The sequence below is a fragment of the Lactuca sativa genome, chromosome 6 (assembly GCF_002870075.4).
Source record: "Lactuca sativa cultivar Salinas chromosome 6, Lsat_Salinas_v11, whole genome shotgun sequence".
In the NCBI taxonomy this organism is placed as follows: Eukaryota; Viridiplantae; Streptophyta; class Magnoliopsida; order Asterales; family Asteraceae; genus Lactuca; species Lactuca sativa.
This window is the reverse complement of record NC_056628.2, coordinates 23511107-23530713: the sequence shown is the minus strand read 5'-3', so window position 1 is coordinate 23530713 and position 19607 is coordinate 23511107. Positions and strand designations below refer to the sequence as shown.

At 35.0% G+C, this 19607-nt stretch overlaps 3 protein-coding genes across 4 annotated transcripts; all 3 read right to left on the bottom strand.

Annotated features, from left to right (window-relative positions):
* Positions 1 to 352: 352 nt before the first annotated feature.
* LOC111882965 (nudix hydrolase 3) lies at positions 353 to 5392 on the bottom strand. Its single transcript, XM_023879323.3, has 19 exons — positions 5173 to 5392; positions 4667 to 4846; positions 4500 to 4577; positions 4299 to 4395; positions 3978 to 4193; positions 3695 to 3888; positions 3438 to 3609; positions 3137 to 3354; positions 2968 to 3049; positions 2383 to 2448; positions 2191 to 2268; positions 2031 to 2126; positions 1827 to 1933; positions 1566 to 1734; positions 1401 to 1484; positions 1209 to 1303; positions 1033 to 1123; positions 779 to 925; positions 353 to 680 (listed from the first exon to the last, which is right to left on the bottom strand). The coding sequence occupies exons 1-19, from the start codon at positions 5256 to 5258 to the stop codon at positions 618 to 620; spliced, it is 2319 nt and encodes a 772-aa protein (XP_023735091.1). The 5' UTR covers positions 5259 to 5392; the 3' UTR covers positions 353 to 617.
* Positions 5393 to 10263: 4871 nt separating this feature from the next.
* Positions 10264 to 11379, bottom strand: LOC111882968 (upstream activation factor subunit UAF30). The gene is made up of 2 exons (XM_023879328.3): positions 11050 to 11379; positions 10264 to 10638 (listed from the first exon to the last, which is right to left on the bottom strand). Exons 1-2 carry the CDS (start codon positions 11287 to 11289, stop codon positions 10513 to 10515), a joined length of 366 nt encoding a protein of 121 aa, XP_023735096.1. The 5' UTR covers positions 11290 to 11379; the 3' UTR covers positions 10264 to 10512.
* Positions 11380 to 11965: 586 nt separating this feature from the next.
* Positions 11966 to 13978, bottom strand: LOC111882967 (uncharacterized zinc finger CCHC domain-containing protein At4g19190). 2 transcript variants are annotated; one of them, XM_023879327.3, is made up of 7 exons: positions 13714 to 13978; positions 13522 to 13636; positions 13254 to 13402; positions 13049 to 13162; positions 12784 to 12985; positions 12578 to 12692; positions 11966 to 12471 (listed from the first exon to the last, which is right to left on the bottom strand). In XM_023879327.3, exons 1-7 carry the CDS (start codon positions 13875 to 13877, stop codon positions 12074 to 12076), a joined length of 1257 nt encoding a protein of 418 aa, XP_023735095.1. In that variant the 5' UTR covers positions 13878 to 13978; the 3' UTR covers positions 11966 to 12073. The 2 variants fall into 2 exon arrangements, with proteins under 2 accessions (XP_023735095.1, XP_023735094.1); XM_023879326.3 differs by having other exon boundaries at positions 13522 to 13584; positions 13714 to 13977.
* Between the last annotated feature and the right edge of the window lie 5629 nt (positions 13979 to 19607).

Below are 19607 nucleotides of genomic sequence, written 5' to 3'. Positions count from 1 at the left end.
CAACAGATCCAACAGTGTCTAACGTTTATCAATACAATCGTCAAAATTCAACTTAAACATATTCCTGTCGCCACAACATGCAGCGAGTAAAATCTTAGTTTAAGGTAAACATAAGTATATGTAATATCATGAATATAACATTTGTTATAACTCAATGGATTAAATCCACTTTACTCTATAACTTACACATAAGCTATAAGTTTATAAATTAAACATGCAATCATAAGAGAAACGTATGAGTAAAATCTCTAATTATTCATCTCCTTGGAAAATTAATTATCTATATAGGCATCATAATCCATCAGATTTGATCAACAAAACACTGTTACGAAAAAAATCACAAAATAATATATAATCATTAACAGCCACATATCATTTCCAAATGGGTGTTCCATGTTTCTTTTAATATTCAATGCTAAATTTTTTGACGTTGCAAAAAATGACAGACATTTGCTCTTGAACAGGACAAACTAAGGACATTTTTAAATGATAACAATGGTAAAATCTCATTTTTCACAATATGAGAACTAGTCAAGCGACTTTATCTTTTGGCCAAAAAGTTGGTTTCAACAAGTACAAGTAACAACAAAATTAAAAAAAAATAAATAAATTAAAATTTATGACTTCTCTTGTAGCAATTTATCAGCAACTGGGAAGTCCGGTATTATATCCACTGGAACCTGCAAAATACAAATCAAAATAAAATAAGGAGTAAATATAAGGGATAATTAAAGTTATATATTACTAAATAGTAGTAAATACATGTTAAGTAATTTACCTGAACCATTTCTAGTTTTTTCAAAGCAAGTTTTAAAGGCTGTGTCATGACACAGTATTTTGTAAGAAGTTGTCGAGCAGCATCTTTATCCCCTTTTCCTTGTGTTGTTAGTATAACCCTACTTAACCCCTCAACTGCATCTTCAATCTATCATTTATCAAACCAGTAAAAAAAAAAAGTCAAAAGTAATTTTTCATTATCACCCCATAGAAACTTGATCTATATTTTATAAATGATAAGAAAACCCACGCTACCTTATCGAAGTCTACAGAAAATGTTTCATCAGGATGTAAAACAAATGCCCCTTTCTCAAATAACCAGTTGAATTGTAAAGCTTGACCTTTTCTGATAACAAAAATTTTCAACATAATTAATTAAGAAATAAAAAAAAAATAATCAGATTAATATATAAAGAAATCGAGTGGAGTACCCATGAGCTTCCTCTAACCCAAAACGTACAGACCGGAAGCAACCTGCAAGGTAAGAAACATACATCGACTTCACCAGGCTCTTTGGAAGCACACCCTGGTCAACCCAATGGTCAACTTTTCATCATTTTCAAATTTACTTTACACAAATTAATATATTAATTAAAAAATATATATATCAACAAACTGCTGACCTTATCAATAAGAAATTTTAGGGCCCACAAACCAACAATGTCGGCTTTGGCTTCTTCCAAAGCTGAATGGAGTTCTTGTAGCTCCTGTTTGTTGATTCATATAAATTGATTATAATTTTATAAAGATTATTAATTTGGTAAAAATAAAAAGAAAAAGAAACCCACCAATCTCACAGTTGACTTTTCACCATCTGGAAGTGTTATGGTATGTGGTCCTATCCCATGACAACACTCGTGGCAAATTGTGTGAGTGAAAAAAGAGTCAAAGTCAACAAGTTCCCGTTGTTCTTTAATAATGCATACATCAGCTATAGGCTGCAGAATAAGCTTGAACCTGTTTTCAAAATAAATAGATAAATTTTAAGAATATATGTAATGTAGGTAGTAGAAAAAAAAAAGAAAAAGTAAAAGAATGTATTTAATTACTTAGCCTCAGAAACATTCTTCAGCATCACCATTGATGTGCCGCGATCTTTTACTATTCGCTCATCATTTGGAAGATTAAATGCAACTGTTTGAGGACCCTTCACATCCTGCAATTACATTATTAATCTTTTAAATCATTTTGTTTAATGACTAATATCAAAATTTAAAAAAAAAAATAACAAATTGTAATTTTAAAAGACTCACCCCTGAATTATAAACAAGATGCACGACACGTATAGGTGCGGATATTACTTCTGATGATTTATAAATGGTGTCCAATGGAAGATTTTGCTCCAAAATCTACATAATTTTAATTAATTGGATATACAGGAAAAATAAATTAAGGTTTAATCTAAAATTGCACCTGTAAATGGTCTCCAAACAGTTTAACTTGAGCAGTTGCTTTATCATCCCGAATTCCAATAAACGCCTCAAATGTGGCCTAAGAAAGATTTTTAAAAACATTATTTCTTAGTAAATATAACAAAAAATCAACACAAAGAACATGTACTAAAACCAAAAAGATTGTAAATATAACAAAAACTATATATAATACCTTGTATCCGAATAGTACATCTTCATAAGTCTCATATGGGCCAATAGTAACATCCACCTTAGAATCCTTTAAAACAAGAAAGATGTACACTATTAAAAAAAACATTTAAATACTGAACAAACTAATTTTTTTATTAGTGAATGAAGATTTAAACTTGATTTTGCTAAACTTTTGATTCATTATTATAAATGTGACAAGGTCCTGGAGGTGGCAATTTCGACCCATTTTATAATCGGGTTTAAAAAAAAAGTAATCTAATTTTTGGTCTCCAGGTATAGCTGATTTTTGCAATTTTGGTCCTATAAAGTTTTATCTTGCAATTTTGGCCCTTATTTGAGGTTCTTGTAACAATTTTGGTCCCTGTTCGAAGTGAAATGACTATTTTTGGCTCCCTGAGTATAGCTGGTTTTTGCAATTTTGGTCACAAAAGTATAGTCATTTTACTTGGAACAGGGACCAAAATATTATAAAAACCTCAAATAAGGATCAAAATTACAAGAGAAAATTTTTTGGGACCAAAACTGAAAAAATGAACTATACTCAGGGACTAAAAATGTAATTTACTCTAAAAAATTAGCAACTAACCAACTCCATCCAGGCTATATCCGAGTCATAGTAGTCATTTGAAAGGAAAGCATCAGCCTTGCTATGTAGAAGTTTCTTCAAACTATAAAACCATAAATGACATTAAAACACTTTTACTTTCTTATAACATGGAGTCTAAAAAATTTAGCAAACACTGTTCTTTTCTTACCTAGGTGAACTTGTCAAATCACCTGCTTTATGCAATAATTCAGCAGCTTTTGAAAGAATTGCAGAATACTCTTGAGAATAAGGAATGCTATAGAGATCACTGGAAGGAGTAACTTTATTATTGGAATGCAAATCACTATGCCTTTTAATAACACTGAAAAATCCAGCTGCATCTTGTTTTTCATCACCTGAAAGCCCTTTTGTCCACAACTCAAATTCCTAATTCAAAAAGAAAGCTCTGAGTCAACAAGCAATAATTTACAACTTTGCCACTTGTAAAAATAAAAAAAAAAAAACTTTACCATTTTATCCATGTCTGAGGGGTAGAAATTAGCACCAGGTGGTTTCTTCAAGGGAAAGGCAGCCTTGTATTCAATTCCATTCCACCCTGGAATCGGCTTTGTTGATTCCGGAAGTAATCTAATGGCAGAGTCTGCAGTCGTCAAAAATGCTTCATTTTCATCAAGGCAAGACCTACAAAACCAAATAACCTTAATTTACACAAATACCAAAGATATGATGAGTGGTCTTATAAGGTACTTGTAGAACAGGGTCTTACCATGGGCTTTTGTTTACTGAATAATAACTCCATTTCAACTTGTCAAAATGAGACTTATGAGCATTCCCCTTTAACCATTCTCTTAGAGATGGATTGCTGAACAAAACCTGCTGATGGAAAATATCATCCATCATTCTTGCAGCATGAATGAGTAACACTAATGCTTCCTTGTCCTCCTTGGTCAAACCGGTCAACTGTGGAAAAAGAATAAAGATATTCATATTAAAAAAATAATTCATATTGTAGTAAAATTGATGCTAAAGTGAGAATACAATTATACAACCTCTGCAGTAAGCGAGATAGGAGCATAATGATTGAGCTTCTTTTGAAGATCCAAACTTGGTGATTCCACATTGCAATGGTACCTTTTCATAATTATGTCAAAAAGTTGACCATATTGCCCCTCTAGACTGTAGGGAACATACTCAGGATCTTCTTTAGCAAGGGCTTGCTTATACTCCTCAATGGAGATATACTTAACAGCAGAAACTTCAGATTCCTGAAAGAAATGGAACAAAAACATGTTTAGATTTTAAATTTTCAATAACTTTATAAAATTTTGGTATATATTCCCAAAATAAACAATGACTGAATTATACATCACCTGAAGAGTAAAAGCCTCCAAGGGAATTGGGGATACTGTTGTAACGAGATAAACATCATCGAATTCATTGTTAATGAAATTACCATTATTTGTGACACTGCAATTACAAATTTATAACGATAGCAAATCATGGAATGATAATCAGAACATTTAATCTCTGTAGCTTAATGAAAAACATGTTAATAAGAGAGTAAAGTCTACCTCTGTTGCAGGAAAACAAAAAGTAATTCAAAGGCATCATTTGGGAGTGTCAGACCAAGCTCTTCTTGAAGCTCTCTCCTGCAAACAATAAACATATAACAGTGAATTAGTTACTTATATCAATGATTAGATCCAAAATTTGCTTCCATGAGAGTTCAATAATTTACCTGGCAGTGATAAGAGATGAATCCCCAGCAGATATATGACCAGCACTAGAGATATCCCATAATCCAGGCCATGAATCCTTGCAGTCAGCCCGTTTCTGTAGAAGAAGTTCTTGTGTACTTTCAGCAAAAATCCACACATGAACAGCTCGGTGATAATCCCCATCTCTGTGAACAGCTCCTCTGTACAAGGTAGATTAAACAGTAATTGTGACTTAGAGGGATGGCTGGGTGATTTCAAATTAATCTCAACATCTGATTATTTTGACCTTAACTAATCAACAATCGGAATCATAATCAGTTTCCCGAACACTCTAACATTGATATTGAACTTCAAATCACAATAATAAGTTTAGAGTTTTGACACACATCCAAACACCCCTGGGAGTTCTAGCATGATCAGGAAGCCCTAGAAACATATATTATAGAACCCTTTCAAATGTAGTCCACCTCGAAGATGAAAACAGTTATGAAATCAAAAACTGTAGAAAAGAATTATGAAATCTGACCTGGGTTTGGAGATACCGGTTTTTTGACCAGTTTTAGTGAGGATGTCGAAGCGTTCTTCTTCATTTGAGTGATCAGTAGCGCTCATTTTTCTGCTATCTTTTTAAAGGATTGTGTGATTTTGCTTTGAGCTCAAGTGAGAGTATATAAAATGTCAGCTGGAAGCCTGAAATGGAATTGCTTCGCAAGCAAAGGAAAAGATAACCGATACGATTAATATGAAAATGCAAAGAAATCAAATGGATTTTTGTTATGGCAGTCAAAGTTGTAAGTCTAGTAATTTTTTTTTTTCACAGCTAATGGTCTTGGTCTTTAAGTTTGATTTTTGTTTTTTTTTCACAGCTAATGGTCTTGGTCTTTAAGTTTGATTTTTGTTATGGTATTTGTCCCATCTGATATAAAAAATGACTTCTCTACTTTTATGTTTCTTTTATTTTTTTTAAGTTATTTTTTGTGTTAAATATAGTAAGCCCTATATGGCTCCACGGCTCTACCCCACCTAAGACTAAGGCTAGGTGCATGCCTCCGCCATTGTACATGTACCTACACGGCGTTGCCCGAAAGGAACACCCCAACGACTAGCAAAGTGGTCGCGTTCATTGACTCCGACTAGGATGGAGCCACGCCATAATCATTCCTTGATGCCTTGTCTCTTTTCCATGTTGAGAATATGCATAAAAGGAGTGTACATTGAGCATTTATATGAAATAGAGTAAATTACACGAATGGTCCCTATGGTTTGGGGTAATTTGCGCGCTTGGTCTCTAACTTATTTTTTTAACTTGGAAGGTTTCTACTGTTTGTTTTTGTTATGCGCTTGGTCCCTAGTATTTGTTTTTGTTACACGCTTGGTCTCTATTTTACCTAAAAAGACTATTATTTAAATAGCTAAAAATTATAGTGTATGTAAGGTAAGGTGAGGGGAGTGGGGTTGGGGGTGTGTTTATTTAAATAAATTAAAAAATCAAGGGCAAAAAAGTCATTTTAGGTAAGACAGGGACCAAACGTGTAACAAAAATAAACATTAGGGACCTTCCGAATTAAAAAAATAAGTTAGGGACCAAACATGCAAATTACCCTAAACCATAGGGACCATTCGTGTAATTTACTCTATGAAATATTGATAGGAAATAAGGTGGTCTTGACATGACACAAATGTCAAAATAGAGAATGAGAGAGGCATAACACGTTAGGGCTTAGAAGGGTTGTGGTAGAGATTCGAATTTCTGATAGATCGCATAGGTTCACATTTCTGATATTCTATATGTTTTGGTTACAAAAAATTCATAGACACTTACAGATCTGGGCAGAAAAACATAAGTTAAATTGCTAGAAAAATTACGAAGTCGTCAGAGAAAAATAAGAGCTGAGAAGGGTGTGTCTTGGCTCAAAGAGAAGAGTCTTATTTATACTTGACAATCAAGGTTTCCGCCTTCCAAATTAGTTAAGTAGTCCAAAAATTAATGACATAATCAATGGTTTTCAAGACCGACAAGTTTTGCCAAATTTACCATAATTACCTATTAAAATCTGAATTTTCCACTATGATTCCAATTTAAAATTTTGAAGACCTTTTGGGGCGGTACTCATCGACCACTATTAGGGGCTCTGTCCCTTAGACCCGTTAGTGGTGCTGCCCCTATGATTCTGCAAGGGGGTCTAAGTGCATTATGAAAGTTTTATCATGAAAACTTTAAAGTGAAAAAAAAAAAAGACTTAATTTGTCTTAACAATAATAGAAGACCTTTTTTATGTTGTTTATTTATAGGACTATTATGTCATTATGAATTTCTAATCTGTAGAAAAACTATTAGTTCCACCAAATTGTTGAAGAGTCTCAAGGAAATAGCTTGGTAATTAACAAGATATTTGAAAAAGCTTAAAACAATAGTTTTTTCAAATTTCATGAACTTTTAGAAATGGGAAAACGCTCAAATAGGTCTATTGTGAAAGAAACTAAAGGTATAGTTTCACCAAATATTTTATTTGTTCTGTTAAATCACCATCACATTATTTTTCCACATTCTCCCCTCACCTTTAGAAATGAACTCTCCTCTCACCTTAGAAATGATAACAACTCTTACCCTTTTTTAGTAAAACATATAAAGAAATTTAAAAAAAAAATAAATAAAGAACACGATATTTTCCATAAATTCAAAACTAAAATACTAAAAATACATAAAATAATTAAAACAAGCCTAATTTTTTTTTTGTGTCTTTGTGGTTGTTTTTCGTAGCGTGTTTGTCGTTTTTCTTCATGCACTTTTGCTTTTTAGCCGATTTTCTTTATCAAACTCCAAATACACGTCAAAATCAAATTATATTGTTGGAATGTAACTCTCAATTTCTCTAAATGTTCGTTTTGTTGATATCTCGCTACACTAGATAAACACCCTTTCTTTTTCGCTTTATTCGGGCATGTTATTTCTTGAATTTCAAGGTTGAATATGACTCGAGTATCGGATGAAGTTGTGTAAGCTAAGTTAGATGCTTTCGTTCTTTTCGAGCCACCGGTTTCTTGTGTAATGCCTCCACTTCGAGCCATTTCAGAGAACACGGTAGAACCTGGATCATGATGATTTTGAGTGTCGCGACGAAAATGTTTTCGTTTGATTGATCACTTTATCGTTGTAATTTTTAGATTATTGTACAAATCGCTGAACTTCGTCCCTGCTTTGTTCATCTCTCGATACTTGGTGATAAGTTGGATTTTTTGTGCTATTCGCCACACCCCGTTCCCGATGAAAACTTTTCTAACTGTTTCCATAAATATTGACCCGCTTGTGAATTATCGGTCGATGTGTCCTTTGATAGGTTAAATTTGGCCAATGTTATTTCTTCCTTGGTTGTCCACAATTGAAACGGTTTCCTACCTTTTCTTCTTTGTTAGGATTGTTTGGCTACATGCTTAGGTTTTGAGTGGGTTGAGAGATGAGTTTCCAAAACATATTCGAGTTTCAGCTTGTTGTGGGTTGGGTTTCAGGAAAAGCATTGAAGTTAGGAAATAAGGTGGGATTAGGTTTTGCGATGGTAATACGTTTGGAAGCCTTGAAATTGAAATTGGTTAGGTGAGAAGATAGGGGCGCCAAACTTGTAGTTGGTTAAACAATGTTGGAGAATCAAAACCAAATATGTTTATGGTATTGAGTTTTATTGGCATCAATACACTTAATCATGGCAACAAACAAAAATTACCTAAGTATGCATGCATCCTAAAATCTAGGTTTTACTAGTTATAACAATGTACTTTCAAACACATATTAAAAGAAGAATACTAACCTCTTGCTTCTTCGATTGAGACCTTATGAATGACGGAATTTGCAATGAATGAAGGACCCAAAGTAGAATCCTTCTAATGTAGTCAGATACAAACACCAAAAGCCAATAAGGAAAACCCCTTAGGAAGGTATAATCGAAAATCACTGACCCTAAGAGAGAGATTATGATTTTTTGACTTCTAAGAGAGAGGGAGAGATGTGGACGATTTTTACAAAGGGAATCAACAGCGAGACATTGGAAACTAACAGTCTATTTATATGCAATAGATAAATCCTCAAGACAATCAAACTCTTCAGGATAATCCTTATCTAATTCAAAATCTGCCTTATCCCTATCAGGGACTCTCTAAAACTATCCCCATCATATCTCCATAAGCTTCTAGATTATTGCATTTGGGTTTTGATGACAATCCAAAATACTTTGCTATTAATAGAAATATTATTAAAATATTTAATGACATTGGACACTATTTCTAACATATGTAACATATGGTGGATGTATTTGAAGTTATTAGCCACAATTGATTACTTGTGCATGTTAGGGATGGTGTTGTTGGCTAAATTGTTTAAATCCATTTTGGAAAATATTTGAAGAGAATATTGTTTTGTAGATGTAGTTCAATTATATATATATATATATATATATATATATATATATATATATATATATATATATATATATATATATATATATATATATATATATATATATATATATATATATATATATATATGAGAGAGAGAGAGAGAAAGGTGATTCTTGGTTAATTTCCACAATGAGAGGCTTGCCTGCATAATTTTTACAGGGTGAGGCGGTGTTATCGTGGCTATCACACAACCATGTGGGGTGTACCCACCAGCCTAACACCCAGCCTCGTTTCCTTAGTTGCTCCTTTATACATAAATCATGAACTCACAAACCACACAATATTCGTCAAATTTTTGCAGGGGGTGTGGATATTGTCGAAGTATATTTTTTTACTACAAGAGATGGAAATGTGGCTAAAGATTTATATGTTACTTATGTTTTGATGGTTGATTAGAAAACTGTAAACATATTGCTATTTAAAATGTTTTAAGTTTGTTGGGGTTTTTGCTACATGCTTTATAGAAGTTTAGTCTTTTACAAAGTATAATGTTATTTTTAAATCGAAGCTAATTGCAGGATATTGTGGTCAAATGGTTATACCCAAAGGAAGGAAGTGGATTATATTGGTTTTATTTTCAAGACTTGTAAAGGTTAAAAAATCAAGTTTATGAACTGATTTGTAAATTTCACATAACCACAAGGATGATTTATGTAGTTTATCACTTTATCCTCAAAACAAATGAACATTGTACACAAATAGTGAAATAGCTAGCAAGTATAAAGCGTTCCAAGTGGTTAAAAATAATTGAAGAGTACAAATGTGCATTAAAAGTATACAAATGTCACTAAAAGTTGAGCGCAAACTAGGTTGCTATTGTGGGTCGAGAAGGGTAAAAATGGCCAAATCGACGGTTTACATGGCTTGGAAGCTATCAAGAAGTCGCATTAGAGTTACATAACCAATGTGTTTTAAGATGAGAACACGGTTCCTTCTTGAGTTTTTAGAGGCAAATTTATCGATTTGGAAGCATAAGGGACGAAATCTTCAAAGTATACTCCAAATTAGAGGATTATTATGGAATCGAAGGTATAACCCTAACACCAAAATTAGAGGATTATTATGGAATTGATGCATAAGGGACGAAATCTTCATGTGTTTGAGCCTTTGAACTTCAAAATGAATCTAGGATTCATTAAGTTCTAAGGAAGTGATAAATACTTGTGAGTTAGTTGTAAACAGATAAAGGTTTATAAGTAGCAAAATTGATAAGTACACTACATATGCCTTTGGTTTTAGATTCTTTTTTTTAAAGCCACATTGGTAACTTCAAATGTAGCACATTAACATACAAAACACAAGGTTGTGACTTGAGTGTCACACCCTAGAATCCACCAACACCCAAAAACCACCTAGAAACCATGTAACATTTTGAAATAAAGGGTATTATTGTCGTTCATTACCATAACAGCATCAGCTAGCTAGACTTGACAAAATGCTGGGACAATAACTTAGCAATCTCCAAGAATCCAACTTGGTCCTTCCCATTGAATATTGTCTTCAATTTGGCATCACACAAAATCTCCTTCTTGTTCGATGGGTTCTGCACAATGATATGACAACAGAATTCAGCAAACCCTTCAAGTTGCAATATTTGATTGGGAATAAACGTTTAAAAATCTATTTGACTAATAATAAAATGTCTTAATTTCATGGAAAGATACGGACATACATTATATAATCCATATTGAATTGATGAACTAATCACTTTTAAGCTGTAAGGAAGCAATTACTAGACAATTTCAAGCCAACAAATCCCCAATAAATTCGATTCATTCCTTCCCCTAACCAAAAAGGAAAGAAACATGCAAGCCTGTGGTTGTAACAAGCCTTGAGCACAAGGTGTAAACTTTCTACAAACCTTAAGTTACTGATCCTCTTTCATGTAATATATATACGAAAATTACACGAAGATCACAGAGTGTAAAGAAATGATAAAGTTGGAATCACGAACCTGTAGGTTATTACTCTTGATGTAGCCCCAAACTTTCTTCACAGCGTCGGTTCGAGAAACTTCAGAGACGCCGAGAAACTCTCCAAGAGGTTGAGATACTGGAACAACTTTGAGAATACCGGCGGGGCGGCCACGCTTGGGTGCAGCGGCGGTGGCGGTGGCGGTGGCGGTAGCGGAGCTGTTGGCGGCTGCCATCAAAACTCTGCAACCTTGATGGAAAGCCCGAATCGACCACGCCATTTTTCAACTTTAGCTGCTTGCAAAATTTCTTGAGTTTCGCAACACTCCAGTAAAACCCTAGACCCTGACGAAAATGGAGGGAAGACTAGTACTAAACTTAATGAGTTTGAGCTTTGACCCAGCATCTCTTTTTCCCTTCCTCCCCGAGTCCCTGGTTTATGTTTAAATTGCAAATACACCCTCATCGTTACAGTAATGTTAAAAAGACCCCAACACTTCTTGTGGAATGCAACGGTGTAAAATCATGACAAATTGACTTAATGGATTGAATCAGAAAACCATTCAATCAAAAAACCTAACTTAACGAATTCAGAGACCAACTCTTTACCTTTTTTCCAATAAAAAAAAATCATTAAATCAAAAATTTTAGCATGATGAATTCAAACACCAACTCTTTATCTTTTTTTCCCAAGAAAAAAACAGTTAAATCAAAAAAACTTAACATAATGATTTCAGACACCAACTCTTTACCTTTTTGTCCCCGCTTGTTTGTGGAATGAATGCAACCATAAAATGATTATTTAGTCTCATTCAACCAGTTTATTCGATCCAGACTATAGACTATATATCTTAGACCTTGTTATCCAATTTTATCCAAATATTCATTCATCCAATTTACTCCTACAAGACTTCACTTAACGGGGAAAAGGGATAACTTAACAGGAAAAAAAGGAAAGAACCCCTAAATCTTGTCTACATTAAACTCTTTTATAAAAATAAACAATACCTTAGTAATGTCATAAAAATACAAAAAAGAAAAAAAATGTCAAACAAGTGTACAATCTCAATGTGATGAATCAGCACGTCTACGGTGGCGGTGATGATGGCTACGGTGACGACTTCCATATCTTTGTTGCTGATCAGAGTCTGAACTTTCACGCCGCCTATGTCCACTCCCTTTTCTCCTCCTACTCCTATCATCATCTTCTGATGAACTTGATTCAGACTGTATTTGTTTCTTCTTCTTCTTCTGTTCACTTTTACTCTTCTTTAACCTCCTTCCCCCATCATCATCATCATCATCATCATCAGACAAATTGTGTTTATGATGACTAATCGTTGGTGGTGAGCGCACTTTGTCTTTGTGTTTGTGTTTGTGTTTTCTCTTGCCACTAGACTTCTTATGCTTGCTTGTAGAGAAGTTAGCTAGCAGATCAGGGATAACCGACTCACCAAGAAACCCTACACATAGTAGTACACAGGATATCAATATTCTATACAATGTACAATCTAATATAAGCTACATATGTGTGTGTGTGTTTGGAGTTTAGTTTACAGTTAAGCTTACCTCCATATTCATCAAATATATCCTCTGCAACAATCTGCTGATTTGGATCATCTGGTCTGAACCCACCACGAGGTGGACTCATTCCAGGCTTTTGTTTTAACTCCCACTTAAGAGGCTGCAAAGCAAAATGAATTTACATATCAGAATCCTTTACAGTGATTATAAAAGATAGGACCTATTATGCTAAAAATTCAAAATATAATCACCTCAGATGCTTCTGTTTGAGCTATAATAGCAGTTAACGGATCATCTCTTTTCAATCGGCTTTCTTCATTAGGCATTATAGCATCCTTCAATGGACATTCTCTATCACCACTTTGGTGCCCATAAGCTCCACATCTCACACATTTTACATTCCTTATTTCAATTCCAAATGGCCTTGCCCTTCCAGCTACACCCGTCTCTAGCCTGAAAAAAAAAATGTTGTCATTTCATTTCTATTACACAATCTGCAATACTCAGAATACGAACTTTGGGGCATTTTTAAGGGCTTCAAATTGTTCTTCTGTTGGTAGGACACGACCAAAAACATCTTTAGGTCTTGGCTTCTTCTTTTGATCATCGGGTGGAATTGGATTTTGCAACCTGCAACAGAAGCATAGCTATAAGTTATTTTATATTGGAAAATCATTGAAATGCAATCAGTAATATGATAAGCATAGACATAATCAATTACATATGGGCTGCCTCTGTGTCCTCTGAACGTGGATCTTGTGAGGGTTCCTGAATTTTCTTCTCCTCAGCAATCTCTGCAGCTTTGGCGCTTTCAGCATTATAACCAGGTGGTCGGATATACATGAAGCTAACAGCTTTCATCATCTCCATCTTCAAATTTGCAGGTCAATTAAAATTAAGTCGGATTAACATGAAATCAAACCTAAGACTCTATCAAACTTCAAGCTCACAAATATTCTAAACAATGGAAAACAGATGCGAAACCTCACTTTTTCCTTCTCTTTTTTTGAAACAAGGGCAGCCTGGCGGAAAAACTCCTGTTCTTGAGCATACTGCGTGACGAAACCATTACAAAACAGGAGGTTATGCGCATTAGGGATAAATCTGGAGCAATCCGACAGATGAGTAATTGGGGAAATTGAACAAATGCTTCAATAAATAGTGAATTGACCTAGAATTACCTCACGGGCAACTTCTTCGGCACGACGTTCTTGTTGGGCGTTAGTCTGTTCCGCAATCCATTTGCGGCGTTGGTTAGGGTAGGAGAGAGGATGCCATGGCTTTTGATTAAGGTAAGAATGAGACCAAGCAGTTCCCGACTTAGTTTTGTAATCAACTTCTCCATCGGCAGTTTTGTCTGAGAATCTCTTGCTTAACCTTGGCCCTCTTTCTTCATCATCCATGGTGATCTTCTCGTTCTTTGAAACTCTGATCGAACGAAGATTTATTTTCTAGTTGCTGGGAGCAAATTTCACGAATGGTTTTTAATTGGGCCGCCATCCAAAGGCCAAAGGGTATGCCCAATGGCCCAATCACCGCCTTGACCCGACCCAGTTACTTTCCAAAGCTGGATTGTTATTTCAAAATATCTTATTACAACTTGAAAAAACCCAAAAATTATATAAATGTTCTTTATGGGAAATTGTCATAAAAGCCCTTAAGTTTTTCAAAAAATATCGGTTTTACCCTTGGATGAGTTTTTGGGGTATTAAAGTTGGATACTTTCACTAAATGTATCAAATATCTCATTTAACAGGTTGGACCCTTAGTAGCCGGTTACCCATGTGCTGATTTGGCACTTAATTGAGGAGTTGGCACGGACATTACGTCTGTGCACCCATCACCTTATCTCAACCTTTTGCACGTAAATGTATACTTTCTCAGAATCCTTCAGAAAATCGACATCATTTATCGCAAAATTAGGGATTTTTGAAGAAGATTAGGTTATTGGAGAGTCGATTTCACAGGGTATGTGTAATTTCTTTGAAGATTGTGTTATTACAGTTCTTTGTTCTTCAGAGGTTAAACGATAATGTGTGTTTTTTCAGGTTGTTATGATGGATTGGGATTCAAAAGACGAAGGCAACACAGACCCATTTTTTGGTTTACGCGAGCCTTTCTCTAGTCTTAATGAGATGGATTTTGAGCTTCATGGCATCTACATGGATCATGAACCAGACGAAGAGTTCGTTACTCCATTGGACAAGTGTAAGGATGCATTTCTTAATGTGTTACGAACTGATGAAAATATTAGAAACTTTAGTTTGACTAATGATGTAAGAGCACAAGTGTATCATGGTGGTGACTTGCAAAGTGATGAAGATGAAAAAGAGCAAGAACAGGTGATAAAAAAGTACATAATACATGATCCAAAAACAAGATGGGACAAAATGGAACCAAAACTTGGTGATATTTTTTAGAATGTTACACAGCTGAAGTTTTGTATCCAAAACTACGTAGTCCACAATGGGTATCAACTCTACTTTGAGAAGTGTGACAATACAAGAATACTTGTAAGATGTGGGAAAAGAAATGAGGATAATGGTTGCCCTTTCAGACTATATGCCTCGTGGATGTTCAATGAAAGATCTATTCAAATCAAGACTTTAGAAGCTACTCATGTTTGTGGTAGGAAGTTCAAACTTGGCTCTATGGTTACTCCTGAATGGATAGGTAGACACTACATAACTGAAATTGAAAATAAACCTAAGGTGAAGCTTAAGGAGATGATTACTGACATCAGACAAAGGTTTAGGTGTGTTGTGTCTATAGGCCAATGTCGTAGGGCAAAGAAGTGGGCCAAGGAGCTAATTGAAGGTAAATTGACTGAACATTATGCCAGGATATGGGATTATGCACAATAGTTGTTAAGATCCAATCCAGGCTCTACATGTAAGGTGTGTGTAACTGTCAATCCATATGGGATAAACTATTTTCATAGGTTTTATATTGGTTTCAAAGCTATATGTGAAGGCTGTAAAAGAGGGTGTAGAAGAGTTATTGGTTTGGATGGGTGCTTTCTAAAGGGAGCAGTAAATGATGATTTGTTGACAGGCATTGGTAGAGATGCCAATAATCAGGTCTACCCAATTGCTTGGGCTGTTGTGGATGTTGAGAATAAGGCTAACTGGACATGGTTCCTTGAGCTTTTAAGGGATGATTTAGATATTGATAGTGGAAGAGGTTTAGTAGTGATATCAGATCAACACAAGGTAAAAATTTACATACTTGTCCTCCACTTAATTGCATAATTATCTTATTACATATTTGTCCTCTATTAAACTAATTAAATGATTGCCGTGTAGGGTCTACTTGAATCTGTGAAAGATATATTGCCTCATGTTGAACACATGAATTGTGCTAGGCACATTTATGCCAACTTTAGAAAGGCTTTCACATGTTTGGAATATAAGAAGCTGTTTTGGGCTGCCTCTATGAGTTGCACACAAGGTGACTTCAAAAGGCATATGGAACGCATTAAGAAATTGAACCCTTCTGCATATGAATACTTGATGTCAAAGCAACCAGAAACATGGTATAGAGCCTATTTTGGATCAAGCTATGCATGTGAAGCAGATGAGAATGGGATCTCATAGTGCTTCAACTCAATAATATTGGATGCTAGGAAAAAACCTTTGATCATCATGCTTGAAGAGATACGGATTTATATCATGGACAGGTTTGCTTACATGAATGAGGAAAGTGAAAAGTGGAATTCAAATGTTTGTCCAAAAATTTTGAAAAAAAATGAATAGGTTTGGGAAAAATATGAGGTACTATTTTATGCTTTCTAAAACTTGTCTTAATCATTAAGTATTGTTACTAACTAGATACTTGATTATAGGTTATGGGGAATAATTCATAGCCAAGGGCATGTGTTTGAGGCCAGAAGAGGGTGTTACATTTATAGGGGGACTTAGATGATATGACTTGTTCATGTAGGGTGTGGGATTTGGCTGGCATCCCTTGTGTGCATGCAAATGCAGCAATTAATTGTATCCATCAAACACCAAATGCATACATCAATGCATACTTCTCTAAAGAGAAATTTAGGCAATGTTACTCAACAAACATTGAACCTGTTAATGGAAGCAATCTTTGGGCCCAAACAGAGTACATTAAGACATTGCCTCCAATGTCTAGGAGGATGCCTGGTAGGCCTGCTACCAAAAGAAAGAGGCATGCCAGTGAGAAGGAGAGCATGTTTTTAACAACAAAAGTGAAGGTTGCAAGAACTACTAGATGTGGTAATTGTTTGGAATATGGTCATAACAAGAGGGCATGTAAGAATGAGAGAAAACAATATGTGCCTCCCCCACCAAAAAAGACAGGAAGGCCAAGAAATCATCTCATCCCACATGTATCTGTTCCTAACCAGTCACTAAATGCGAGAATGAGAGAAAACAATACTACAAGCCTTGGTCAACCAAATGTCCCAAGTCAAGCTTCATGATCTAACATAGTGAGGAGGAGTCCAAGAAAACATAACACATTGAGGATGAGTCCAAGAAAACATCAGCAACAGGCAGGTTCTAAAAGATTTAAGAGAAATAGTATTGATGTACCTAGGAAGAAGTTGTGCACAAGGATAGGTGGTGGGAGGATTGGTTCTGCAAAAACTAGGAATAATACTCCAACTATAGGTACTCAAGAGAGTGTGGTTCAACAAGTTCCAGTTATTGATGAGGGTGAAAATGTGATGGGTGAAAATGCCATGCAAGAAGGTTATAATGTGGGTCAAAGTGTGGTTCAACAAGTTCTAGTTGTAGAAGTTCCTACTGTTGTATAAGAAGGTGTGGTGCAGGAAAAAGGTGTTGTGCAGGAAGTTCCAGTAATTCATATTCATGATGGTCATATGATGCAAGAAAGAGGAACTAGTCAAACAAGTGTGATGGAAGGTAGTGACACTTTTGGGCAAGTAGGATCCAGTATTGGTTGGAAGCTTAAATCAATAAATGATGAAATTGAACAAGGTATTGATGCAATTTTACAAGAGGTTAACTTCACAAACAAAACAAAGTTTAGTCCACTAAATGGTGATAATAGAGTGGAAGATAATGATGTTATTGAGTTTAATGAGGGCAAAGAGGATGATATTCTCTCAGAGAAGATACAAATAGGACCTGAAGACATTGCTAATATGCTAGAAGCTGGTTATAGCATGGCAGAAATAGAAGCTACGCCATGGGTACAAGTGGAATTGGATGATTCCCCACCAGTTGAACAGTTAAGACTTATTATCTTTTATTAATTAACAAATTTTATGGTGATTTTTGTGAACTAATTATATATTTTTACACTAGGATGTAAATGATTTCATTGATGGTCATCATTCTGATGATGATGTTGGCCTGGATGGTGGAGCTGAAGGTGTTGGAGATGAAGCTATTGGTGATGGTGATGGAGAAGTTCAGGGTGTTGGACCTGATCATGGTGATGGATATGAAGTTGTTGGTGTTGGTGATGAAGAAGGTGATGGTTGTGGAGATGTTGATGATGGTGATGGACTTGAAGGTGATGGTGATGGACCTGAAGGTGGCGTTGAAGAATTGGGTGATGATGAGGAAAATCAGGATGATGATGGACATGAGGCTGTCCTAATGGTTAGGAGAACAAGGAAAACATCTGAGAGGATTACCAATATAAAGCTAAGGAAGGGTGTCTATGACAAATATGGTGGTGGTTCTTCTTCTGTAAAGCCAATCAACTTGGAGTAGTTTGTTAGCAAGAAGGGGGATGGGGGTGTGGTGGGAATGGTATAGGTTGCCACTTTTGTAAACTTTGTTTTTTGGCATTTTGATTGCAGCATGCATCCAATTGTTACCATTTAGGTTGCCTTTTTTGTGCATTGTTTAGGCATTTTGGTACAAATGGATGTCTGCTACATATTGGTACTATATGTAATGGATACACCCCCCTTCTATATTATGTTTAATCTTTTAGAATTGTTACCATTCACTAATTGTTTCTTCAAATTCATACCAATTACACTTGTAATAGATACATATTCGTAGTATGTAATTAAACTTGTACTACAAATTCATACAAATTACCATTTTAATTCAATCTACTCCAAATTCATACCACTTGTTACATTTACTGAAATTACAATTATTACCATTCACCAATTGTTACCATTCAACATCTTCTACTCCAAATTCATACCACTTACCATTTTTTGTACTCCAAATTCCATTTATTGAAATTAATCATACAACATTGCAATTAACATCCATTTACTTCAATACCAACTTGTACTCCAAATTCCATTTACTGAAATTCCGTTTACTGAAATTAATCATACAACATTGCAATTAACCAACTTGTACTCCAGTTAACATCCATACATTACAAATTAACATCCATAAATTGCAAATTAACATCCATACATTACAAATTACAATTCTAACATTACATATACCTACCAAAGTATCAAATACCATCAAAAGCTACATATTTCATACCATCAAAAGCTACATATTTCAAGATCACAATACTAGTGACATAACAACCAACTGCCATTAAATCTTGTATACTACTAGAACAAGCATGAATAATATAGCCCCTAACAAAACAACAACTATTTGCATTAATGTCATCATTTGTCGCTGCTCTTTAATCCGATTTGACTCTGGCATCATATCTTATTTGTGAACTCCTTCATCGTCAAACCCTTTGAAAAACCCACAACCTCCTTCTCCCTACATAATCAGGTCAGTGCATAATACCCTGACTGCAATCCTACTAAAGAAAAGGGAAAATGATTTTTACCTTATAATTAGGGCACCCCCAAAATTTCTTGCCTGGATTTTCTGGTGTGCATGAAACAAACACATAGCATAAATCTTCACACCAACACTTCACTTCGATCTTCTTCTTGAATCGTGAATTCACACTCAAGCTTGATTTTGCAAAAGATGTTGGCATTTTGCGTGGGAGAATGCTGCGGTGCGAGAGGATGCAAGAAAAGGGGGGGGGGGGGGGAAGGGTTATGTGGGAGAATGTTATAAAATGGGGCCCATATTGTTTGACATTTCACCTAAAGTGCCAAATCAACATATAGGTAACCGGTTAC

Excerpts from the sequence above, each read along its gene's own strand:
- LOC111882967 (XM_023879326.3), bottom strand. The coding sequence starts at position 13,935 with ATGGATGATGAAGAAAGAGGGCCAAGGTTAAGCAAGAGATTCTCAGAC. Across the intron at positions 13,403-13,521 it reads CAAAAAAAGAGAAGGAAAAA|ATGGAGATGATGAAAGCTGT; the intron begins GTGAGGTTTCGC and ends GCAAATTTGAAG. Across the intron at positions 12,693-12,783 it reads CTCAAACAGAAGCATCTGAG|CCTCTTAAGTGGGAGTTAAA; the intron begins GTGATTATATTT and ends TTTGCTTTGCAG.
- LOC111882965 (XM_023879323.3), bottom strand. The coding sequence starts at position 5,258 with ATGAGCGCTACTGATCACTCAAATGAAGAAGAACGCTTCGACATCCTC. Across the intron at positions 3,050-3,136 it reads GATTTGACAAGTTCACCTAG|TTTGAAGAAACTTCTACATA; the intron begins GTAAGAAAAGAA and ends ATGGTTTTATAG. Across the intron at positions 1,304-1,400 it reads TAAAATTTCTTATTGATAAG|GGTGTGCTTCCAAAGAGCCT; the intron begins GTCAGCAGTTTG and ends TGGGTTGACCAG.
- LOC111882968 (XM_023879328.3), bottom strand. The coding sequence starts at position 11,289 with ATGGCGTGGTCGATTCGGGCTTTCCATCAAGGTTGCAGAGTTTTGATG. Across the intron at positions 10,639-11,049 it reads TCAAGAGTAATAACCTACAG|AACCCATCGAACAAGAAGGA; the intron begins GTTCGTGATTCC and ends ATCATTGTGCAG.